This window comes from Ctenopharyngodon idella, chromosome 12, assembly GCF_019924925.1.
Source record: "Ctenopharyngodon idella isolate HZGC_01 chromosome 12, HZGC01, whole genome shotgun sequence".
Taxonomy (NCBI): domain Eukaryota; kingdom Metazoa; phylum Chordata; class Actinopteri; order Cypriniformes; family Xenocyprididae; genus Ctenopharyngodon; species Ctenopharyngodon idella.
Window position 1 is genome coordinate 28,702,115 of NC_067231.1, and position 26,844 is coordinate 28,728,958.

General features: G+C 39.7%; 1 protein-coding gene across 6 annotated transcripts in view; it reads right to left on the reverse strand.

Moving 5' to 3' along the window:
- LOC127523249 (alpha-tectorin-like) overlaps nt 1–26,844 on the reverse strand; it is a 124,152-nt gene that overhangs the window by 18,747 nt on the left and 78,561 nt on the right. The window contains exons 21-48 of one of the 6 annotated variants that reach the window (XM_051913747.1): nt 19,436–19,843; nt 18,467–18,856; nt 17,350–17,421; nt 16,713–17,105; nt 16,195–16,581; nt 16,014–16,103; nt 11,543–11,923; nt 11,325–11,423; nt 10,867–11,009; nt 10,379–10,660; nt 10,160–10,255; nt 9,920–10,073; nt 9,480–9,733; nt 9,248–9,394; nt 8,587–9,166; nt 7,881–8,464; nt 6,903–7,467; nt 6,189–6,793; nt 5,529–6,078; nt 5,168–5,373; nt 4,620–4,829; nt 3,786–3,974; nt 3,417–3,706; nt 2,290–2,561; nt 2,020–2,139; nt 1,726–1,910; nt 1,139–1,296; nt 479–723 (exon numbers count right to left, since the gene is read on the reverse strand). The exons of 4 other annotated variants lie outside the window; for them this stretch is intronic. In XM_051913747.1, coding sequence (XP_051769707.1) covers nt 522–723; nt 1,139–1,296; nt 1,726–1,910; nt 2,020–2,139; nt 2,290–2,561; nt 3,417–3,706; nt 3,786–3,974; nt 4,620–4,829; nt 5,168–5,373; nt 5,529–6,078; nt 6,189–6,793; nt 6,903–7,467; nt 7,881–8,464; nt 8,587–9,166; nt 9,248–9,394; nt 9,480–9,733; nt 9,920–10,073; nt 10,160–10,255; nt 10,379–10,660; nt 10,867–11,009; nt 11,325–11,423; nt 11,543–11,923; nt 16,014–16,103; nt 16,195–16,581; nt 16,713–17,105; nt 17,350–17,421; nt 18,467–18,856; nt 19,436–19,843 — 8,012 coding nt within the window. In that variant the 3' untranslated portion in view covers nt 479–521. The remainder of the gene's footprint in view (nt 1–478; nt 724–1,138; nt 1,297–1,725; nt 1,911–2,019; nt 2,140–2,289; nt 2,562–3,416; nt 3,707–3,785; nt 3,975–4,619; nt 4,830–5,167; nt 5,374–5,528; nt 6,079–6,188; nt 6,794–6,902; nt 7,468–7,880; nt 8,465–8,586; nt 9,167–9,247; nt 9,395–9,479; nt 9,734–9,919; nt 10,074–10,159; nt 10,256–10,378; nt 10,661–10,866; nt 11,010–11,324; nt 11,424–11,542; nt 11,924–16,013; nt 16,104–16,194; nt 16,582–16,712; nt 17,106–17,349; nt 17,422–18,466; nt 18,857–19,435; nt 19,844–26,844) is intronic. One more of the 6 variants, XM_051913753.1, reaches the window with a different exon arrangement.

Sequence of the window (26,844 nt, forward strand, 5' to 3'; positions counted from 1 at the left end):
TAAATTGTTGGGAATTCATTGAGTTTAGTTGCCGTTTTCAGCACGTCGTTCCAGGAAGAGTGCGTCCACAACAGGAGTACATTCTGACAAGCACGCACAATAAACACTGTATTGGTGGTTATATTTGATTATTAAATAAGTAATTTAATAAATGATCAGTCACATCAACTCATTTTACAATCCTACTAGCCCTTTATTTAGACTAAACCATTCTCATTCATTTGGTGAGGAACATGGCATTTTGAGCAACATTTGCACACCCTGTCATGCTGCTGTCTATATGCCACTGCAGTAGACGCATATTGCAGCATTAAGGCTATCGATTAATTGACCGTCAATTTAAATGATGATCGATCATGGGAATTTGTGTACATTGACATCACTAATACTAAATGTGATATGATTATTATTTATTCAGTAAAAATGTTACATTGAGTAAAGGCCAAGCTTAAAAGAATAGATAAAAGCACTGCTTTACTCTGAAACGATGAGATCCCAGCGGAGGCTGTAATCAGGATCATTCACAGGTGTAGCCCAACACGTGTCCAACACCAGGGCAAACTGGCGGCTGTCGACCCCCTCAACACGAACTTCCACATGCATCTCTGGTTGAGCTCTGCATCCACTGCACCAGTGAAGGGCCGGGTAAACTCATCATCCTGATATGGAATCATCCGGACACGATATCTGCCTTCACCAGCGGGAAGAGTCTTGTGCACAATGCTGTTAAAATAATGGATAGATGTGTGTTAAAAATACTTTGTTTATGGGTAAAATTCTGTTTTAGGAGTAAAATATATATTGGTTTAGATAATATTACCATATATATTTTAAATACACATATTTTTCTGCTTAAAGGATTAGTTCACCCAAAAAGTTAACAATTCTTTCAACTTTAGCTCCTTACACAAAGCTATCACTTAAATGCTGAAGATTTGGAATATACATTATGAGTCATATGGACATTTTTCTGTACATTTTGAAGCTTGAAATTCCCCATGAGCATTAACTCCATTGAAAGGTGAGACCAGTAAAATTCTGTGTTCCTTGAAACAAATAAAGACATTAGGTTTTGAACAAAATTTTCTGTTTTTTGGTGAACTACTCCTTTAATAAAATAGTGCTGCTTGACTCGCACCTCTCCAGTGGGTTGATTTCCACATTCATGGAAAGTGTTTGTGTTTGAGGATAAATACAGCTGAAAGAAAGCTTCAGGATTTTCTCTCTGCTGATGAGACCTTCTGACCTCGGTGTCCCCAGAATAAAGTTATCATAGATGAAGTGGGTGCTGTTAGCCTGTGGACAACAAATATAACATTTTGTAATTGAGCCTAAATTGAATTCAAGGCATTTAAAAAAAAAAAAAAAAAAAAATACTAAAGCATCACTTGCAACTATAAAAAGCCAAAAAGTTGTGTCAGTTAAGTTAAATAATGGTGGGTTACATATTACTGGTGGAGAATGCGGGCAAAAGTCCTCGTCTCTTTTATGGCATTAGTTGTGTATCCTTCCCCTCTGAATCTTTTTGAGACTTTGAGAAGTCTTTAGGAAGGTCTGTTAGGGACCTTCCTTTTGTTGTAACAGATTCAGTACCCTTACAGACCTTCATGCAGACTTCTCAAAGTCTCAGAGAGATTCCACAACTGGTCTGATTCTGTTGATTCTATCAGGCATTACAAATATTTAGATGGTGTATTTGAATAGATTATACAAAGTTAAGCCTACCACAAGATTTGTACCACAGATGTGTTCATCATTATCATAATGGAATTCCACTCTGCCATTCCGGACTGTTCCTTTGCATTTGGGATCATTGAGGTGTAAGACATCAGCTGGAAAACCAGCCTCAAAGAGCTGACAGCGAGACACAGACATGGAGCCAGAGCTGCTTTCACAGGATTCTGAGAAATCTGAGGGGAAAAAAAAGAGATTGTCAGATCAAAAGATTGTTTAAAAATTATTTAAAAAGAAAAAGGCAATATATATTTATATCATATTTTTTTGTTGAATACTACCAACCAAAAGATTCAGGTTCTGGTTTGTGTTGATCATCGTTACATAAACAGCCATAAACACCATTTTTCTTCCCACACCATTCATCCTCAGAGCAGTGGAGTTCAGAACAGCGATCTCTCAGATCTAAGACAAGAAGCACAGATAAATGAAATGCAACACAAAGACACTGAGTCATGTTAACAGAGTCAAAGGTTAGTCTAGCTACCTTCATTTTTAGCAATACTAGTGACAAAATCACAAAATATTCTGTGCTAAAATGTGATTTTGACTTACCACACCGCAGACCCGAACGCCATTCTGAGATCTGTGTCCCCAAGATGGCACAAGCTGTCTCATAGGCTTCAACAGCTGAGCATAGCATGCCATTGGCACGTGTGTAGAGACACAGATCATACACACATGAGTAGTAGTAAGGTGCAGGGTCAACATGAAGATGGCAGTTCTGGAAGGGGCCAGTGGTGTTGGTGATAATACTACAGAGATCAGAATACCTCTGCCTGGATGGACACTCATCAGCATTACCGGGCTGGTCTCTGGTACCGCAGCTGAAGAATACAAGGAAACTTCAGGTCAATTATGTGCCAATACTATTTCACCATTTGGATAAATAAAGAGTTTACAGGTAAACAACAAATATAATTTCCTATTCATGCATATTTTAAACTAAAACAATGATTGTCCACTTGTTGATTGTCAGGAGATGTTTTACATTAGACACTGAATGGCAACTGAACAAAATACTAAAAGTAAACCAAAATCAAGAAATTTAACAATTTGCAAGAAATCAACATTTGGATAACAAATTTATCTCTATATTTTGGTTGCTCCCAGAGCAGAGTCATCCACAGAGTTATTTGGCACAGCTTTTACACTGGATACATAACCCCGAAATCCTTAATTGGCCCAACCCTAGTGGCTGGGACACTAACACTTACTCTATTGGAGATGTAGTGCATCCAATTTACCTAACCTGCATGCCACTGGAAACCCACCCTGACACAAGGAAAACATGCAAAGCCCATGCAGAAAGGCCTCTTGGCTCAGCCATAACATGAACCAATCAATAATAAACCAATTAATGCATTTATGCAAATATATTTATGCAGTGTTTTATTATGTCAGCAGCAAATAATTTACTCCATTTACTTTTCTGCATTTGCCAGACACATCCAGAGTGACTTGCATTGTTTACATTTTATCAGTTCATGTATTCCCTGAGAATCAAACCCATGGCCTTGCCTTTGATAGTGCCATGCCCTACTGTTTGAGCTGCAAGAACTCTACAAATCAGGTGAACCTTTTTTCCCTATCCACCACTCTATCAAAACAAACACAAGACACATTTTTGGATCACAACCCACCAGGTAAAAATGACTCTCTTAAAGTCTTGTGGTTCTTACCCTGGAATGCTGGTGTCTGATTTCCAGCTCTGGCCAAAGGAAATGTCATCAGAGGCGAGTTCTCCACTGGGCAACACTTTGTCATCCGCAGGATTACCATTGAAATTTCCACACATTCCACAGAGAGATCCAAAGAATCTTTCACTCACTCTGACTAGAAGGCTGCTATGTCCATCAAAATGGACAATGAATTCATTGAATGCATTTAGAATTACAAATCCCTGCTCCTCATGTACCTCTACAAGATCATTGATTTGATAAGCTGGTGTGTCAATAGGATTTCCATCAACCTGAAGGAGAATTACACAATATTGACATAAGAAAGTGAGAGAAAATTGATTGATTTATATAATTTGAAGTGTAACTTACTTTAACTCTCCTGTTCTGCCCAATAGTGATGTGTGTCTGTTGTTCATGCTGAGTCAACCAAACATCCACTGCAGAAACAAATGACACTACCATGTTCCCCCGGTGCCTGTTGGTGGCCACCACACGGAACTCCAGATCACTGTCTGTAACGTTACCGCAGGTCTGGGCAATCTCATACGAACACGTTCCCTGGTAGGATTAACACAATACAATTTGTTTTGTTTTGGTTTCGTTTTCATTCATTGCCATGTTCCGGTTTGCCAGTTCTGTCTGCTAGTTTGTTTCAATAGTTACTCATGAGTTCCGCACCTCTTTTAGTTTATGTTGATTACCTCACTCTGTGTATTTAAGGCCTGGAACACACTAGACGATTTTCAAATTTTAACCGATTTTAAGGACAGTTTCAACCTATTTTTAAAAATTCTAATACTCTGCATGCACACACTAGATGATTTTGACCAGACCACAAGACATGCTGGCATGCTCGATATCTACAATTTGGGATCGGGGAGGCTCCGACTCGATGGGGAGCAGTAATATAAACGTAACGACACCATACAATTGAGAATTATTTTGGACAAAAAGTAGGTTACAACAAGCCTCGAATAGAAAATCTAATTTTGGCAAATCAGCCCCAAAATCAAGCTTAAAATCTACAAGTGTGTGGCCAACATTAGCCCTTAGTTCTACTCAGTTCTTTGTTCAGTCTTATGTTATTGTGTACATGCCTTGTTGATTTTCTCTTGCGTATTCCCCTGGTTTATTAAAAATAACTTGGGAATTCATTCTCATTTGTGCGTGTTTATCTACACATAACAGTTTACCAGTTCATACCTGAAAGTGGGCCACAGCCCCATCAAAGGTGATGTAGTGGGGGTCGCCCCAGACTGTGCACGTGGACATCGTACTATAGCAGTCACGACGTCCACTTCTGACAGCACACTCCATGGCCGCTGGGCAGAAAGATGCAGTGCAGCGTAGATCATTCGGAGCAAAACACTGACAGCGTTGGGAACATGTTGAATCCCAGAACTGTTCACCAATCTACAAAATCAACAATGAAAACAAACTTTACATTTCCATAACATAACATCAGTGAGTATTTTTTACATACAAAAAATGAATCCTGGTATCACCATGTAGTTTTTTATGAGTACCATGCAAATGCAATGATAAGTAAATATATGATATATATGAAAGTACTATGATTATACCATCGATATACCATGGCACCACCATATTTTTCTTTTCTTTTTTGTGTGTGTGTGTGTGTGTGTGTGTGTTTGAGATGATGTATGTTGTCATAATATGCTAAAGCTTCCCCTTATCCACTGCCCTATATAATAAGGTTTAACATAAAAACATAATGTTTTAATCCTCACATGATAGTAGAATCCATCATACAAGCAGCCACACTGCTCCACTGGTACACAGAGTCCTCCACTCCTCACAAATCCCTCATCACAGAAACAACCTTCTGAGCATGTGTGTTCACAACTAGCATCGATGCTGCTGGCGCACGTATGACCACAGTCTGTGCCACACACCTCATAATGACTGTTTGGGATGTTTGATGAGCAGTCCATGACTGGAAATGCAACAATAAAATGTATTCATAAAATGCAATTAATGTATGTACAATATTAATCTTTATCTTTGTGATAAAAGAAAATTTAATATAGAAAACAAATTCATCTGAAGTTGGTCTATTTACATATCTCAGCCACATCTCCAGTCACTTACCACATGAGGCAAGTTCTCTCCAGGGGTAGACCATGGCATTGACAGATTGACAAGCACTCACATAGGATTGGATAGAGCGACACAAAACATCATTATGGTTTCCAGAGATGCACACATCAAACACACAGTTATCAAAGTAGGCCTGTGGATCTACAGAACCATGGCAGAAGCTAAAGGGGCCCTGATTGTCTCTGATGATCTGACACAAGGCTTGAGTTGTGCTCTCATCTTGGCAGTGGATGTCCACACGGTTATCATTGCATGGCATGTCCTCCTCAACCTTCCATGCTGCCCCAAACTGGTCTGCTGACGGTGCCAGATCACCTGACGGAGTGAGGAAGTCATCCTCGGGATGGCCATTAAAGTTGCCACAGATGCCACACATAACTCCACTGTATTCTGCTGGAACAATAATGTTTACCTCCCAGGAGCCACCATAACTGACACTGAAACCAAAGTCAGTCGAGACATATATAAACTGTCCTGTGGAGTAGACAGAGACTCGACCAGAGTCAAGATAGACAGGGAGGTTTCTGGTCTCTTCATCAACCTATTTGAAGAAAAAGTAGAGTTTGTTTATGCAAAACAATATTTTCAATAATTACAACAGTAATGTTTTCATATCACATTTACAAATTACAGTGAGTGGGACTTGCTCACCCTAACAACAGAATAACTGTTCATGTCCTGTGACATGTGCACAAGATGCCCAGAGACATTGACAAAAACTTCAACAGTTATTGACACAGGCCATCCATTCCATCCTTGATTTCTTGCTTCCACCTGGAAGTGTGGAAGTTCACGAGTATCATCACACACTGTGGCCAGCACATATCGGCATGTGCCTTGAAAGTCAAAGTAGGTTCTATCAAAGGAGATATAATGAGGATCTCCAGAAGCATAACAGCTACCATGTGGATGAGGATGGCAGCCATACTCCCCCTCCACCACACGGCAGATTTCCTGTTCACTGCAAGATGATGGTGTGCAGCGGACATTTCCAGTGATTCCATCACAGACACACAGGAACTGGCACTCTTCACCATGCCAGAACTGCTCTCCAGGCTGACGATAACGGCCATCATAGTGGCAGCCACAACCAGTGGGAGGAACACAGCGATCTCCATCCAGCACTAGTCCATCATTGCACTGGCATCCCCCCTGGCATGGCAGAGCGCACTGGAAGGGAAATGAGAGGCTTGGGCAGGACGCAGGACAGGATGTGCCACACAGTTCAAAATGGGTATTTGCTGGACAGTTGGGATCTGGGAAAATTAAGACAAAATCGCATGGAAAAGATAATGAATTATCAGCATTTTGAAGAAGATGTATACTTTTTATTCTGAAAATCTTATCACCTCACAAGATACTAACCACAGTGGGTGATACTCCTCCACTCTCCAACTGCAATGCCATTCTGTTGGCAGTGCAGTGTGTACCCTCGCAGGGCTTCACATAGAGCCTCCCTGGCACCCTCCGTCTGCGCCAGCATCTGAATGCAGTCTTCAATCCGCTGCCAAGGGTCTAGTGTTCTGCTGCACTCAGCAAATGGTCCATCATTCATTGCCATGATGCTGCAGAGCTCATTGAACTCACTCCTGTTCTGATAAACTCCTGATTCCCAAATGTCAGCTGTGTCCTCACAGTGGGCTGACAGGGATCCGTCACGCCAGCTGTCCGCAAAAAGCTGAGAGTCATCCAGCAGGACACCATCTGGGCTGTAGAATTCATCATCAATGTTTCCATTCAAGTTCCCACATAGACCTCCAAGTGTACCATTGTAAGTGGTTGGAGCCGTGATTCGGACAATGTGCGGCCAGTCAGCTCTAACGGTCACTCCAAAGTTTGTCTCCAAAACGAAACCCCTCACACTGCTGTGATAGATGCGGATCTGACTGGAACTAACAATGATGGGTAGACTAACCACCTGTCCATCCACCTGAGAAGAATAAAAAAGTAAATTATATTGTAACACTTTAGAGTAAGGTTCCATTAGTTAATGTCTGTTAATGCATTAAATAATATTAACTAACAATAAGCAATATATTTATTACAGTTTTTATTTGTTAAGCTTAGTTAATAAAAATACAACTGTTCATTTTTAGTTTGTTAGCTCAGGTCCATTAAATAATATTAACTGATAAAACTTTAGATTTTAATAATGTATTAGTTAATATTGAAATTCATAATTCAAATTCTTAAAAGTAAGTGAATTGTTAATTCATGTTAACTAATGTTAAAAACTTATTGTAGTGATACCAACTGATCTAGCATATGAGTTTGGAATAATATAGGTAAACTGTTAAACTTAATACATGAAAAGCTGAAAAAAAAAAAAAGTTTTTAGCTAACCTGTACATTGCTACCTTCTCCCAGTTCAATGGAAACATGAGTTCCTCCTGCCTCATACTTCAGGAACCTGGAAAACTCTTGAAGGCCTCTGGGTATTTTCTCCACTGTCAAAACAAAGTATGGCAGTTGGGATGGCCCCATCACTCTTGCAAGAGTCAGTCCACAAGCTCCTGGGTATCTGAAAGTTTGTCCATCAAAGGTGTGGTATGAACCCAGGCCTTCAACAGAACAGGTAGCATAACTGATGGGTCTGCAGCCCCTCACACCATTATGGAGTCCACACACCTCTGCTGGACCACACTGGTGCTGATAGCAGACCATTGACCTGCTACTGCAAACACACTGTCTCCCACAGTCCTCGTCCAACACTACTGACTGTCCCTCAGAGTAATAGAAGCCCTCAAATGTGCAGCCACAGTTCACATCAGGCACACATTGCCCAGCACTGAGGATGTACCCATCATCACAAATACAGCTCTCCTGACTGGGCAAGGGGCAGTTTATTGGGGCAGATGGATTGCTGCAAGTTGCAGGGCAACCTGTTCCGTGGGACTCAAAATGACTGTGTTCAGGGCATATGATTTCTGGGAATTAAGAAATAAAAATATGCATCAAACTCTTTGATCTTTCACCTTGCACAAATATTTCAGTTACATTAGGTTGAATGCCAAACTTACTCCTAATACAGATATAACAAGGCACTTACCACAAAAGCCTGGTTGTCTCCACTGCCCTAGTTGTACACCCTGCTGTTGGCATTGAGCAGAATACACATTGAGAGCCTGGCACAGAATAGGCTGGTACCCTCCTCCTAAACAAAGATCATAGACACAGTTCTCTATGTAGGTCTGTGGTGAAAACACAGAGTGGCAAGATGCAAAAGGCCCCGAAACATCTCCTAGGATTCCACAGTGGTTTGTGTCACTGTAAAGGCTCATTTCACTGCTGGTACAAACCGCACAAGCAAGACCTGTGCATCTGACATCATGGCATTCAGGATCTGTGTCCCCATCTACCTTCCAAGAGTTGGCAAAGTCAACATCTGAGCTCAAGATCTCCCCAGAGATTGAACGGAAGTCATCTTCAGGATGTAGGTTATAGTTCCCACACAGACCACATGTGGCATTCTGGTAGTCATAAGGTACAGAGATGGTGACATAGCTATATGTATCATAGGTCACTAGGAGACCAAAATCTGTGCTGATGGCCAAGGAAAAACCTGACTGATAGACTTGGATGGAGCCATTGTGGAGGGTGAATGGTGTTGCTAGAAAGGTTCCATTAACCTTGACAATGTTGACAAAAAAGAAATTAGGAAAATGTAAGGATGGCTCAAATCAACATTACAGCAGTACAGTGATACTTACCTTTGCCTCATAATAGTGATCCTTGACCAGTTCAATTTCTTCATTATAGACAAATACTCTGACCATCCGAGTCCATGACACATGTGTACTACCCCGATGCTCGTTTTTGCCTTCAATGCGATAGTACGGCAAACCATTTCCACAAGCCTAAACAATGATACAAATTCAGAATCAGTAAAGGACTGTACAGTCTCTTCTACAACAAACAGAAAGTGATAGCAGCATTACTAACCTCAGACAGAACATACGTGCAGGTTCCTTGAAAATGAAATATCTGATTGTCAAAGGTGTAGTAGTGAGGATCACCGGAGATGGTGCATGTTTGCCGCTGAATGTTCTGACAAGAGTATTGGAAAGCAGCTGGACGACAAGCTTGGGAATAAGTACAGGTCTCAAATCTGCACTGAAGGCCTGTTCTGGTACAGGTACATCTTTGCTGACAGTTGGCATCACTCCAGAAGGAGTCTCCCAGCTGCACTGGAAAATCTATAACAAAGAGTTTATGAATATAAAAAAATAAAAAAAATCATACCAAAATACCAAAAATCATTTGTGTAATTACTGGAAGGCTTCACCTATGGCTCACTAACATGGTACAATCACATTTGAATAGGTCATTCATAGTCTTTTGCAAACAGCAAACATTGCTTGCAATCAGGAAAGCAGCATTACCATTAAACTGACAGCCCTGTGTTCCTTGATCTGTTCTGAAGGCCCATCTTCCTGGCACATTGACATTGCTGCTGTATGGTAGGGCTGTGATGTCATTCTGGAGTGATCCAGTAATTGAGAAATGGTGACTTGAGTCGATGGTGTTATAACCAGCCTAATGATAAGGAAGACATCCAGATGTCGGATTAGTTAGTCATAAACAGTTCAATACATCATATCAATCTGTCATCTTGTGCATACCTGTACATATCGTTGTGTTGGAGCGATTGAACCATAGTTCATTACAACAAATGAGAGATGGCCATTTGAAATCAAAACCACTTGGAAAGATGTTTCCTTAAAAAAGACAAAAAAAAAAAAAAGTTATTTTAAGTGAAGCAAGAAAGCGTGGTATATCAAATTTTATTTTTTTTAATGGGCACATGAAGGTTTTCATGGTACCAAATTGGGCTACAGTACTTCAGGTCCTGAATTGCAGCAGTATCCAACTCTATCCCATGTTGCAACAAAGACCCATGAAGCAGAGAAACTCAAGTCAGGAAAGTATTGGTTTATGTCTTGGGTCGCCTGTGTAAGGACACTGCCAGAGGTGTACTGTTGATATGAGATAACACCATTCCAACGGTTGTCAATATCTGTCCAGAATGGAGCAATGAGGTCTTTCCCTCCATAAGCTGGGAACTGGTATGGAGTGTAGCTGTACCATGCCCCGTCAAAAGTCAAGTGTCCATTGTTGTTAACCTGAAATAGAAGAGGACTGATTATCATGTGCAGAATTATAATTATTAAGAATTAAGAATTATAAAGGATGCAAAATCGCTTGTAACAGTAAACTAAACTGCAGTGAAGGGGTTTTTCCCATTTACTTTTTCTCCAAGGGTACAATGTTTATAGACAAAAGTTTAGACACTCATCATCTAAGATCCTCTCATATCCGATTGACTTACATGAATTTGGTTGTATGGTTGCCCAAAAAATATAAATGGCTGCTGGAGGTAAATAACTGATGAACTTCCATCATCAACGCGTTCATTCACTGTGTCTCCAGTTCCAAATGGATAAAATCGACCCGTAATATTAATGCCATTGTCTGAAAAGAAAAAACATAGTAATTAGTAATGTCATAGACATAATTTTAGTTTTATTTATCTTAGTACCCCCATCATAATATTTGCAATCTCTGCATAATGAAGTGCACATGATACAGCATTATGACTTATATCTGCACAGCTGTGATCACCTGTGACCTTGTGCCTATGGCTGTATCACTGACTGATAATATAATAGCCTATATAGCTTTATAAATTCTTTTAAATTATTCAAATGCATCACAAAAACATAACATGGATCTGATTTGCTAACGCCAAACAACAATTCTCCTGATTGTAACAATACATTATATTACCAGTTGTAGTGTCCATGGTTGTAGTTTCTGTTGTTGTAGTTTCAGTTGTGGTTGTCTCTGGCATGACAGTAGTAGTGGTAGTGTTTATGTGGCTTGAATCTGAAATAAATTATAAATATATATAATATTATAAAGATTATATATATATATATATATATATATATATATATATATATAATCTTATCTTACGTAAACAATGAGCACATGTATGTATTTACCTGCACAGTATGCCAAACTGCAGGCAGTTGGGCTCACAAACTCATAGACATAATAATCTCCTGGACAGGCTTTGACTTTAATGGGATTGGACTGAAAAGCGCAGCAGTTATTGCTCCAGTGACCACAGACATCTCGAGTGACCACTCCATCCTCAACTGTTGGATGTCCTCCGTTCAGCCACAGTGGGGCGTGAGTGCCACAACTATACTCATCAACACATGTGTCTGGCATCTGAACACTCTGACCCTGAATGAAGAGACGGTACCAGCCGTTCCAGCTGACCACAGTGTCACACATTATCTGAGAGGAATGTTGATTGTTGGTGGCTCTCCATGGATCATCCAGAACATTGTAGTTGTAGCAGGGGTCAACAGGGGGAGCTGTTGTTATGGAAATATTACAAGTGTACATTTTGTTGAATGAATAAAATTAATGTTGTTTTATGTATAATTTTTGTAGTTGTCATGCTATGAAAAAGAAGTTATCTCCAGAAAGCACTTTACTTAAGGTCCCTGTTTCATTTGAGTTTTAAGTTCAAAGCTGAAGACAGTTTGCCTTAAACTTTCAGAACATCTCATTTATCTGACAAAACAAGTGATTAAAAACAGCCTAACTTGAGTCCCTTTGCAATTGAGCAAAACAGATTGCAAGCAAATTGTCCTGTCTCTGATGGTTGGGGCATGTGAACAGGGGTTATGAACTGAGTTTGAGAAACACTGGTGGTTTAGTTTTCACTATTAACAAAGTTTCAGTACTTCACTTGTTCTAAAAATGCATTCTACATGAGCTGTATTTATTCTTCCTAATGTGATTTTTGTTAATCTTTTCTGCAGACATTAGTTTAGCTATGAATTTACTTAATGTGATTAAGAGGAATATTTCAAGAGATCATGGGTAACACTTTACAATAAGGTTAATTAGTTAACATTAGTTAACATGAACTAATAATGAACTGCACTTATACAGTATCGCAAGCCATCTCTCCCCCCAGTCGACGTCATCCCTTAAAGCCCTGACATTGCCCACCAAGCCACTTAAAGCTACATCTGTGCTGGTGGGCAAAGCGTACTCGGCTGCAGGTCAGGCTTGATTGCATACAATGTCCATCTTGCAAGCATACCAAGCCGACCTGCTCAGAGACCTGGGTGAAAGTGAAGAGGTGGGGGCGGATGTCATTCAGGAGTTGCATCAGTCAGCTGTCTTAGCTCTCTGTGCCACCAAGGAGACGGTCAAATCCATCGGCCGATCTATGGCAGCCCTGGTGGCCACGGATCTGAGGACAGTCATTGCTGACCAGAGGTGTCAGGATTCTGAGGGTGGTCCCCTCCGAAGCCAGACAGCGTTCACCGCAGCATACAGTGCCCATCTTCCTTCGGTGCACTCAGGGGGGCGCTCTGCCAACCCCGCCACAATGCGCAGTGGGTCCCCACGAGTCACCCGAGGGTTGAGAGGCTGGTTCCCGTAGTAGATTTTCTGGCAGAGTGGAAATGTCTGTCAAACGTATCTCAATGGGTCCTGCAAACGATAGAAAAGGGGTATGCTATCCAATTCAGATCACGGCCACCCCGATTTAGCTGGGTCCTGCCTACAGTGGTGGGCCCCGAGCAGGCTCTGGTTTTGGCACAGGAAGTAGAGACTCTGCTGTGAAAGGAGGCTATAGAAATGGTCCCTCCTCCCAGCAGGGAGTCAGGTTTTTACAGTCGGTACTTCATCGTTCCAAAAAAAGATGGGGGGTTGCGTCCGATTTTAGATCTATATTAGTTAAATCGCACTGTAGCAAAGCTCAAGTTCAAGATGCTCACAGTCAGACACATCGTGTCACAAATCAGGTCCGAGGACTGGTTTGTCACGATAGATCTAAAAGACGCATACTTCCATGTATCCATCCTCCCACAACAAAGGAAGTTCCTGAGGTTTGCTTTCGGGGGCGAAGCATACCAATATCGGGTTCTTCCTTTCGGCCTAGCACTGTCACCCCACACCTTCACCAAATGTGTAGACACGGCTCTGTAGACATCCGCATTCTAAACTACATCAACGATTGGTTGATTCTGGCTCAATCAGAGCAATTGGCGGTTCAACATCGAGATGTTGTTCTCGCTCACATGAAGAAGTTGGGGTTGAGGCTAAACGCGAAGAAAAGTGTGCTTTCTCCTGCTCAGAGAACCACTTATCTAGGCGTGGTGTGGGATTCGATTGTCATGCGTGTTCGTCTGTCGCCTGCTCGCATAGCATCGATTCTCTCAGCTGTAACAGACATAAAGCTAGGCCAGTCACTCACTGTCAAACAGTTTCAGATGCTGTTAGGTCTCATGGCAGCAGCGTCCAACGTGATACCTTTTGGCCTGCTAAACATGAGACCATTGCAGTGGTGGCTCAAAACCAAGGGGTTCTCACCGAGGGGGAATCCTTTTCGTGTGATCAGGGTCACACGGCAATGCCTTCATGCCCTAGTCACATAGAAACAACCTTGGCTTCTATCCCAGGGACCTGTGTTGGGAGCTCTTGGTCGTCACGAGAGACGACTCACTGGCCATTATGGTTCTCCATGACAAACCCAGCACCTCTGGGCCGGACGCTATGGTACAGGCATGGTCGAGGCTACGTCTGTACACATTTCCCCCAATTGCGCTGCTGCCGGGAGTTCTGGAGAGAGTTCGCCAGGACGGGGTCCGTCTGTTGCTAGTGGCCCCGTTCTGGCCGGCCTGAGTATGGTTCTCGGACCTGATATCCTTGCTAGATGGCTTTCTGATGGAGATTCCGATCAGGAAGGACCTTCTCTCTCAGGCGAGCGGGTCGGCCCTTCACCCCCGCCCGGAGTTGTGGAAACTATGGGCTTGGCCTCTGAGGGGGCCCAGCTCATGAGTTCAGGTCTCTCAACTGAAGTTGTTGAGACCATCCTCCACTCCAGAGCTCCCTCCACGAGGAAACTCTATGCCTTGAAGTGGAGATTATTCACTTCATGGTGTGGAAATCACCAGTGGGACCCAGTTAACTGCCCCATCGGCGTGGTGCTGGAGTTCCTGCAGGAAAGATTTTCCACAGGGCTATCCCCCTCCACAATAAAGGTGTACATGGCGGCCTTAGCGGCTTACCACACTCCTTTGAGTGGTGTATCTTTGGGGAGACACCCGCTTATTACTCGTTTCCTTCATGGTACTATGAGACTTAGACCTGCAGTTCGCATGAGGGTACCGGCCTGGGACCTGGCCATTGTACTACAAGGCCTCTCTGTGGCCCCTTTCGAGCCTATCGAAGAAGTCCCTGAGAAGTTTCTCACACTTAAAACTATCTTTCTGCTTGCTATTTTGTCTCTCAAGAGAATTGGAGACATTCAAGCCCTTTCGGTATCTCCCTCGTGCTTGGAATTTGCGCCCGGCATGGTTAAAGCCTTCTTGCACTGGCTATATTCCTATTCCCAAGGTCCCCATTAATATTGTGAGACCTATTGTTCTGCAGGCCTTCTGTCCTCCTCCCTTCCGGACTTTAGACCAGGAGAAGCTGATTCTGCTGTGCCCTGTGAGGGCATTAGATGCTTATGTCCATAGAGCTGCCCTGTGGAGAAAATCTGAACAATTGTTTGTTTGATTTGGGTCACCTAGGAAAGGTCACCCCGCATCTAAGCAGAGAATGAGCAAGTGGGTGGTTGAGGCCATCTCACTTGCTTACAAGTCGGCTGGTCAGCCTTCATCTTTGGCTGTTCGAGCTCACTCGACCCAGAGTATGGCTGCTTCCAAAGCACTATCGTCAGGAGTTTCTCTCTAAGAAGTTTGTGATGCGGCAGGCTGGTCCTCACCGCATACCTTTGTGAGGTTCTATGAACTGGACCTCTGCTCCACTCCAGTGGCGCAGGTGCTATTGTCCTAGTGTGCGCATCGATTTCACACAGACGGTCACTTGCTCATATGGCAACGTGGGTATTAGCGTTCCCGTAGAGCTTCGACGCAGCTCGAGTTCCCTTGAAAGGGAATGTCTCGGTTACGTATGTAACTTTAGTTCTCTGAGTAGGGAATGAGACGCTGCGTCACCCTGCCATACTCCCAGCATGCCCGTAAGCGACTTGCTTCAGTTTTCTAAAAGCTGAATGAATGGGTTTTCGGGTAGGCTTTATAGTTTCCTGGTCAGTGACGTCACCCACCTATGACGTTCCGCCACTCCATTGGACTGATTTCATACGTGCTTCACAACGCAATCACGCAGAGGCGTTCCCGCAGCGCTTTGACGCAGCGTCTCATTCCCTACTCAGGAAACTAAGGTTACATATGTAACTGAGACGTTTTATTAACTAACATTAATGAAAATGAGTAAATTCATTGCTCATGGTTACTTAATGTTAGTTAATACATAAACTAATGTTTAACTAATAAACCTTATTGTAAAGTGTTACCAGATGATGTTTAAAAAAAAAAAAAATACATGTCCAAAAAGATGATAATGAGAGTTTACAAAGGAAGCAAGACAATACTTTACCAGTGGTTGTGATTGGTGGAGTAATGGATTCTATGGATGGGATTGTCTCTGTTGTTGTAGACGCTGATGAGATGGACTGACTTGAGGCTTCTGGTATTAGGAACATTTTATATCAACATCAATAATTTTCAAACAAAATCCAAAATAGCAAATGACTAAGTGCAAATGAGTAAATGTTCACCTGCACAGTAAGCTCCGCAAAATATTGGCCTGACAAACTCATAAACATAGTAATTTCCTGGACAGGTTTTGACTCTTATAGGGTGCGATTTGTAAGTACAGCAGCCATTCCATGATGAGACACAGACCTGACGGGTGACCACTCCATCTTCCAGCTGTGGGTGAGGGCCGTTAAGCCACAGTGGGTAATAAGTGCCACACATGCCTTGATTTACACATGATTCTGGCATCTGAGCATTTTCACTATTGTTGAACAGCCTGTACCAGCCATTCCACTCCACATTATAATCACATCTATTATTGTAAGAAGAGTTATTAGTGGATCTCCAAGGCTCATCCAGACTGGTATAGTTGTAGCAGGGGTCGACACTTGGGGTGAAGAAAGGTACTATTAAGTATAAAAAAAAGAGAAAAAAAAGCATTATATATTGCAGATTAAATATATTCAAATTAATAATATGAATCTAAATCAATACAATTCATGATAATCATGTCAAATATAAAGATAAATAAATGTACCTGCACAATATACAGGAGCTGGGATTGAAAGAGTCGGCCTGGTAAATTTGTAGACATAATAATTTCCAGGACAAGCTTTGACTTGGATTGGGTCGGATCTGAAGCGACTGCACTGATCATTACGGGAGCCGTTAATTTCACGAGTAACAACTCCATCTTCTAGCCGAGGATGAGAGTCACCAAGGTACAGAGCACTATAACCTCCACATGACATGTAAGACGCACACCATTCAGGCATCTGAGCACTTGATCCATTAATGAAGAGTCGATACCAGCCATCCCATTCTACACGAGTGTCATCAAGTCCAGATATGTATCCATACATGTACCAGTAATTGAGTGTGCTTCTCCAGTGGTTGTCGAGTATGTTATAGTTATTGCATGGGTCATAATCTGAGAGATGATGAGATCAAAACAAATAAGTTATATTTCAATGAGGAACTTCAGAAGTGCAAATCTGAACCAGTCAAACACTGTAATAATCATGAGATTCTTAAACATAATAAATAAATAAATAAATAAATAAATGTCATTTAAACTGTAATGCAAATCTTTAATTGGACAAAAAAAGATCATTTTTATTAACACTAATTTATATATATAACATTTGTATATATATATATTATTTACAACTTACTCAATGTGATGCTGGATCCAGTGAATATATCTGGACTTATAGTGGAAACTGTCTGTGAAATAGTGCTGACATCTAAAAAGAAGAAATTTCATATCATGACTGAAATCATTTAAAAAAAGGTTTGAGATACTTAAAGGGGTCATAAACTGCATTGTTGTATTGTTTTATAATGTTTCATGGGGTGCACTTAAAATGTTAGAATCAAAATTGGTCATAAATTAGAAATAAAAGGCATTTTTCCTACCCTGATTTTAGCCCTCTGATTTAAACACTCTGTTTGCTGTGAGACTTCAGTGTAAACGCCCACTGCTGTCATTGGCTGATATCTTTGCATACGAAATAGCTAAATATTACATGTGGAACTGTCTCAAAAACTTTTAGCACATTTACTGTTAAATCTTTCAAGGTTAAAGGCACAATATGTACGATTTTTGGATTAAAACATCCAAAAACCACTAGAACAATGTTGTTATATATTTTGTTGACTTGTGTACTTACATTATACCAAATGTTTCCAAGAATGTTTAAATCCAGAGAAATAAGCAATTTTACAGTTAGTCACATGTTGAGTAATCCACAGTAAGTTTGGCATTGACAAAGGTCACATGTGACCGAAACGTTTGCTCTTTTTTTCAGTAAAATCTTGTTTTTGTCTCGCATTTGATGTTTTTTTCTTCTTTGGTGCAGTGTGCGGACTCTTTTGAAATGATTCACTATGAGTAATCCACAGTGAAATGTAACAAATACAAATAAATAATGTTCAACTTAGACATTTACATCTTGCCATCCCCGAAGCCATCTTTATCACTTGCTAGTTCTAGTAACCCAGCGGTAGCGTCTCTCTGTTACCTACTATATGGCATTTGGTGGGCGGGGCTAAACAGGGAGTGGTGTAGAAGCAGGCGTTAATCTTCTTCTGCGGTGGCGGTGTTTAGCCACACTATTATGTAATAAAGTGGCTTCAATATAAGCCGTTTTTAGACTAACAAGAAAATGTTGAGTTCTAAAACTTACAGGGTGTTTGTATAGTACAATGACCTCTTATATGTCAAAAGATCAAGGGAATTTTGATTTCTTAGTTCATGACCCCTTTAAATAAATGAGAAAAGCACAGTACCTGTACAGTATCCTGAACACCCCAATGCTTGATTCACAAGTTCATAGACATAGTAATTGCCTGGACACGCTTTCACTCTGATGGGTTTTGACTTGTATTCACAGCAGCCTCCCCAATAAGACCCTCCACAGACCTCCCTGATCACCACTCCATCCTCTATCTGAGGGTGAGGATCACTGAGCCACAGATTGATGTATGTGTTACAGGTGAATGAACTAACACAGGTCTCTGACATCCGGATGTCCATTCCATAGTAGAAAAGCCGGTACCATCCATTCCAGGAGAAATGTTCATCACAAATATAATCTCCACTTTCATTGTTGGCTCTCCAGGGACGATCCAGAGACTCATAGTTGTAGCAGGGATCACTGCTGATGCTTTGGAAAGCAACTGACATGGAGTTTGCAAAAGTAATAAAAAAAAAGTATATTTATTATATCCTAAAGAGTATAAGAGTATTATATCCTTATACCTATTATGATGGTTAATTTCATTATGTTGAGAATTACATTCTAGCCAGTAGTGTATTTTCAGGCTCAAAATGGGGCAAGTCTACATTAGCTGACAACAGCCTGCAGGACAGGGCAAAGCAACACTTGGGGATACATGTGACCAAAGCTATGCAAATAAGAATTTTTCTGACAAAGACATGACTGCAAATAGGCAGAAGAGGAATGTGAAGTAATATTAAAATGTGTTCATATACATTATACATACTAATATTTGCATGAATGGCCTAAAGTGTGATTTGAGGAATTGTGCCACAATGAGATCTAGGTGAGTGCTATTAATCTGTAATGGAGAGCCAACATAACCTACTGTACTGAATGGATAATGAACTGCACACCACTGATTCCAATGAGTTAAAACATGCTTATTTTCATATCAATGTTTTCTAATTAATAGTGCATTTAATCTTTATAGTGACAATCATAACAAATATCTCAAAGAAAAGGGTTAAAGTTGTACCTGCACAGTACATAGGCCCTGGAGCTGATATGATGGGTTTGACAAATTCATAGACGTAATAATCTCCTGGACAGGATTTGACTTGGATGGGCATTGAACTGTAGGCTCCACACTGACTGGAATACCCCCACCACCATGTATTAGTTCCCACGACTTCACGGGTCACCACTCCATCCTCAAGTGTTGGATGAGAACCGTTGAGATACAGTCCAGTTTGACCACCACATCCCACATGACTCACACACCACTCAGACATCTGGGCACTTTCTCCATTCAAATACAGCCGATACCAGCCACTCCATTCAACAAGGGTATCATCATGTCCATAGTGCTGACTTTGCCGTATGTCTCTCCAATATTCATCAAGAGTGTGATAATCATAGCATGGATCAGAGCTGGAAGTTGGTTCTAAGTGAATTAAAAAAAAAAAAAAAAAAACTCATTCACTCATTCAGTGAGGTGGCAAAAACAAGAGTACAGTAAACATCTAACATCTGTGTCTGTATGAAAGAGAAGATATTGGGTTGGTAAACTGAGAATGGATTTGATAAACTGACTAAGCTACAACAAGTGCATCCTTTATATCCTTCTCTCACTATTTTAATAAGAGTTGCCATCTAGATCTCACTTGAGTGATTTCTAGCAACTGTATTTATAATTATTTTCACCCAATAGAAATGACAATGTTATACTTTGTGAAAATCAAATGTTTAAGTAAAATTTTCCCACTGAAACAAAATATACAAAACACAAAAATCGTATTTGTCCTTATTTGTAAAGGACAAATAAGGGTTTGTAAAATCATATATTTCATGCTTTTTCACAAAATACTCTACCTTCAGTGCATTCCCTCAGTACCAATTATATATATTTTTATCATAAATGAAATTTCCTATTATCCTTTTCACATCAACTATAATTTCTCTCTCGGTCTCTCTCTTGTTGGTTTTCAGGTTTTTCTGTCCCTGTTCTGACCAGCAGGTGAAGTCTCGTGTTACACCCTCATTTCCTTTTATAAATCTACATTACACTAGGTACACAAAATACTTACACTTAGGACCTTAAGGACAAAGAATTCCCCATTGAAACCAAATAATGCAGTCCTTGTTAATAGGCTTCAATTCTTTTGGCAAGGCTTAAAATTTAAGTTTGTACCATTTTTGGCACCATTTTTTTTTTCTGGGTGGGTGTGTGTGTGGGCGGGGGGATTAGTGGCCTATAAAGCAAATTCGCAATTTTTCCTGTTTTCTGCTTCTGTTGTATTATAAAGCCAATTGGAAAAAAATTGCAGCTATAAAAGTCAGCTATAAAATTGTCCTTGCGGCTCCACCGGATGTAATATTTTATCTGTACATCAGCGTCAGGGAAATAACATTATAATTTCATTTGTGGTTGAGAAAGCTGCTTACATTGTATACAGGAAAAGTAACTATGAAGATGTTAAATTAAACGTAATCACAGCTTTTGTGTCTTAATCAACTTTTCTGCATATATACTGGCCCTGACTAACAGCTGATGGAGATCATGCATCAGCACTCTACTGCTATTCCTGCAGTTCCCGGATGTGAAATGTTGAATATTCTTTCGAATTTGAACCACTGAATTTGTGGAAGCGAATTTGTAAAGCGAAATAAAATGGACCGAAAATTGCCTGTTGAATATTATAGATTGTATTTTTAAACAGACTTTTTGGAAGTGAAATTTGAAAGGTGAATATGGATTATTGAATTTTTAAAAATGTTTTGAATTGAAATATTCACAGCTTAAATATACAACCATGTTGAATTCCAGCCCATTAAAAAACACTAAAAATACAATGCATTAAAATGCAAGCACAGTTAATGCAATGCATATTTTTTTCCAAGTAGTGCAATTCAACCAGCTTTTTTGTTTCAAATACATTTTGCATTCATTTTCTTCCATACCTAGATCTCCTGAGTTTTGTTGTTCTGCATTATTGGATTAAAGACTGTTCCTGTCATATGAGTCGTGCTCTTCCCTGCAGCAACGTGTGACACTTGGTTCCTTTGCTAAAAATGTGATTTATCCATGGAGGTGGAAAAAAATGACTTGCAATGTCGTTCCACACCATTCAGAAATTGTGAGATTAAATGAGCAATTATGACATAACGTCACAATTGTGATATGTAAAATAATAACTCTATTTAAACTTAAAAATCTGAGGTAGAAACTGGCTTCCATTCATTTGATGAATCTGTTGTGGGTTTGTCCATTTTACTCTGCAAGGTTGTTCAACCTGCTACTAACAATGTGTATTCAGTAAAGTGGCCGGTGAGTGTATTTGCTGTATATAAAGGGGTCTGCAAAAGAACTTCTGCAATTATAGATTTAACACATCTAAAATTATTTAGCATCACAAACAAAACATGGATCTGATTTGCTCATGCAAAAAAGAAAAAAGAAAAGAAAGAAAGAAAGAAAGAAAGAAAGAAAGAAAGAAAGAAAGAAAGAAAGAAAGAAAGAAAGAAAGAAAGAAAGAAGGGGGTTGCAAAATCATATAGACCTATTTAGTGTTTGTTTCTGTAAATTATTCACATGCATCACAAAAACATAACATGGATCTGATTTGCTCATGCAAAACAATAATCCTCCAGATTGTAACACAATACATTATATTACCAGTCGTTGTGTCCATGGTTGTAGTTTCTGTTGTTGTAGTTTCAGTTGTGGTTGTCTCTGGCATGACAGTAGTAGTGGTAGTGTTTATGTGGCTTGAATCTGAAATAAATTATAAATATTAACATTTAAAAAAAACGATTATCTGTTATATAAACAAAGGGCACAGGTAAATATATTTACCTGCACAGTATGCCAAACTGCAGGCAGTTGGGCTCACAAACTCATAGACATAATAATCTCCTGGACAGGCTTTGACTTTAATGGGATTGGACTGGAAATAGCAGCAGTTATTGCTCCAGTGACCACAGACATCTCGAGTGACCACTCCATCCTCAACTGTTGGATGTCCTCCGTTCAGCCACAGTGGGGCGTGAGTGCCACAACTATACTCATCAACACATGTGTCTGGCATCTGAACGCTCTGATCCTGAATGAAGAGACGGTACCAGCCGTTCCAGCTAACCGCAGTGTCACACATTATCTGAGAGGAATGTTGATTGTTGGTGGCTCTCCATGGATCATCCAGAACATTGTAGTTGTAGCAGGGGTCAACAGGGGGAGCTGTTGTCATGGAAAATTACAAATATACATTTTGCTTGTAGTGGTTATGAAATAGTTATCTCCAGAACAGTCTTTACTTAAGTTCCCCTTATTTGTGTTTTAAGTTCAAAGCTGAAGACAATTTCTCTTGAACTTTCAGAACATCTTTTATTTAGCTGACAAAACAAGAGATAAAAACAGCCGAACCTCCCTTTGCAATTGAGCACAAAGATTTCAAATAAATTGATGTCAAGTCAATGCTTTCAAAACATACTTTGCAACTTATTTTAAAAATAAATAAATAAAAAATAAAATAAAATTTTTAAAAGTGGTGATCCAACAATAGACTGAAAATTAGATTTTGTTTGTTCTTTCAACTTTAAAACATCTTTAAGAACTGAAACTCTCTCCCCAGCCAAAAACTAAACATAAATTGTAACTAATCTGCAAAAATATCTTGGGTAACACTTTATTTTAGGGTCTTTTAACTAGTTGCTTATTAGCGTGCAGAATATTGGCTGTTTATTAGTATTTATTTATTAAGCACATGTTAATGCCTTATTCTACATTCTTAATCCTACCCAATAGCTAAACTTAACAACTACCTTACTAACTATTAATAAGCAGTAAATTAGGAGTTTATTGAAGGAAAAGTCATAGTTAATAGTGAATATGTGTTCCCTATACTAAAGTGTTACCATATCGGTTCCTGGATCACTGCTTTTGATTTCATTTCATGGCTTATTAAACTTGCATGTATTGTTTGCTAATTAGTTCATTTTGCACCTTTTTCGTGTATTTTTTCAAACTGGGGTCTGTCTAGAATAGCCAGGGGGGTCCAAAAATCTCACCAAAAACCATAGTAAGTAATACTGAGACAAAGAAAAACAATGCACTATACAACTGAATGAATGTATAAAAGGCCATCAAATTACAGTCTGATTATTTTATATTTTTGTGTGTACATGCAGTAATTTGCTCTTTTTCTGATGGTTGGGGCATGTGAACAGGGTTATGAACTGAGTTTGAGTAACACTGGTGGTTTAGTTTTTACTATTAACAAAGTTTCAATACTTCACTTTGCCTAAAATACATTCTATGTTTACAATTTAATATATAGAATTTGAATTGCTTTATCATTTGTGAGCTGTATTACTTCTTCCTAATATGTTTTTTACTTAACTTTTCTGCAGAAATTATTATTAATTATTTACTTAATGTGATAAACAGGAGATCATGTTTAATTAAAATACATGTCCAAAAAAATGCTCATGACAATTTATGAAAGAAGCAAGACAATACTTTACCAGTGGTTGTGATTGGTGGAGTAATGGATTCAGTGGATGGGATTGTCTCTGTTGTTGTAGACGCTGATGAGATGGACTGGTTTGTGGATTCTGGTATTAGGAACATTTTATATCAACATCAATCATTTTCAAACAACATCCAGAAAAGTAAATAAATGAAGTGAATATGAGTAAATGTTCACCTGCACAGTAAGCTCCACAAAATATTGGCTTGACAAACTCATAAACATAGTAATTTCCTGGACAGGTTTTGACTCTTATAGGGTGGGATGCGTAAGTACAGCAGCCACTCCATGAGGAGATACAGACCTGACGGGTGACCACTCCATCTTCCAGCTGTGGGTGAGATCCGTTGAGCCACAGTGGGTAATAAGTGCCACACATGCCTTGATTTACACATGATTCTGGCATCTGAGCATTTTCACTATTGTTGAACAGCCTGTACCAGCCATTCCACTCCACATTATAATCACATTGATAGTAGTTATTGTTATTATAGTAATAGTTGTCAGTGGATCTCCAAGGCTCATCCAGACTGGTATAGTTGTAGCAGGGGTCGACACTTGGGATGAAGAAAGGCACTATTAAGAAAAAAAATAGAAAGAGAACATTATATGCATAGATAATAATATGAATAGAAACAAACACAATTTATAATCAGCATGTCAAATATAAATAAGAATGAATGTACCTGTACAATAAACAGGAGCTGGGATTGAAAGAGTCGGCCTGGTAAATTTGTAAACATAATAATTTCCAGGACAAGCTTTGACTTGGATTGGATCGGATCTGTAGCGACTGCACTGATCATCACGGCAGCCGTAAATTTCACGAGTAACAACTCCATCTTCTAGCCGAGGATGAGAGTCACCAAGCCACAGAGCACTATAACCTCCACATGACATGTAATAAAAACACCATTCAGGCATCTGAGCACTTGATCCATTAATGAAGAGTCGATACCAGCCATCCCATTCTACACGAGTGTCATCATGATCAGATATGTATCCATACCGAGACCAGTAATTGAGTGTGCTTCTCCAGTAGTTGTCGAGTATGTTGTAGTTATTGCACGGGTCATAATCTGTTAGTGAGAGATGATGAGACCAAAACAAACAAGTTATATTTCAATGAGGAACTTTATGAGTGTAAATCTGAACCAGTCAAACACTGTAATAATCATGAGATTCTTAAACCATTCATACACATTCAACTGTGTAAAAGGGAAAATATTTATGCATAAAAGCTGCCATTTAAACTGTAATGCAAATCTATAATTGGAAAAAAAAAAATTAGATCATTTTTAATAACACTCAAATATTCGTTGATACTGTATACATTATTTACAACTTACTCAATGTGATGCTGGATCCAGTGAATATATCTGGACTTGTAGTGGAAACCACCGGTGAAATAGTGCTGACATCTAAAAAGAAGGAAATTCATGTTATGACAAAAATCATTTTTAAAAGTTTGAAATACTTGAATAAATGAGAAAAGCACAGTACCTGTGCAGTATCCTGAACACCCCAATGCTTGATTCACAAGTTCATAGACATAGTAATTGCCTGGACACGCTTTCACTCTGATGGGTTTTGACTTGTATTCACAGCAGCCTCCCCAATAAGTCCCTCCACAGACCTCCCTGATCACCACTCCATCCTCTATCTGAGGGTGAGGATCACTGAGCCACAGATTGATGTATGTGTTACAGCTGTATGAACTAACACAGGTCTCTGACATCCGGATGTCCATTCCATAGTAGAAAAGCCGGTACCAGCCATTCCAGGAGAAAGAGTCATCACAAATGTAATCTCCACTTTCATTGTTGGCTCTCCAGGGACGATCCAGAGACTCATAGTTGTAGCAGGGATCACTGCTGATGCTTTGGAAAGCAACTGTCATGGAGTTTGCAAAAGTAATATTAAAAAAAAAGTATATATATTATATCCTAAAGAGTATAAGAGTATTATATCCTTATACCTATAAGACTGTGATTCTGTACTGTATTAACAATTCAAAATAAATCTTAAAATAAACAAATTATTATAAAACAGACAGTTCCGGCCCTTGATTCTGATTGGTAGAGCCGTGTTCGAAGCCGCTGTAAAATTCCCGAAAACATACAGCTGACCACATTACATAAATAGCCTATCGCTGCGCCACTGAATGTGTATGTTGCTGCGTCTGTCTTAGCAACTACTCTTGTGCTCTCTCAAGATATCGAATGACCGAGTGTATTACCTGCATTCAAATTTAGCATTTTCCTTAAGGTCAGTCCTATTTTCATAATAAAAAATCCATTTGAATGTCTGCTGCGATCTTGTCCTTTTAACATTTAATGGGTTTTCCTGTGCCCTGCTGACACTGACAGCGCAAATCAAAGCATTTGTCATTTGTGTCTTGTTCCGTGTTGACAATAAGTTTCAGGGACTCGCTCATAAAGATAATCTTTGCCGCCATCTAATGGCGTAATATATGTGACTTCTGTTGCTGTTCACGGTCAGAGGCTATTTTTTTCAGCGGAAGGAAGCCTTTTAATGATTTTACTTCATGAAAGTTGCATTGATACATATTTTTTTGGCTTTAATATTTGTATTGTGTGGTAACCGTTTTATAAAAGCAATAACCCCTGTGAAGCCGTGGTTTACAGTGAATTTATAACAGCTAAGGGGGTTTTAGGCACTCCGCTCCGTGTTGTGCCTAAAAACGCCCCTTAGCTGTTATAAATTCACTGTAAACCACGGCTTCTTGGGGCTTATTGCTTTAATAAATAACAGCAAAAATGTAAAGAACAATTAAGGGTTTGTAAAATGATAGGCTATATTTCACGCTTTCTCCCTATATTCATATCACAAACTACTGTACTTTTAATGCATTTCCTAAACATTTTTTTTTTCCCAATATATTTGCAATATGTGA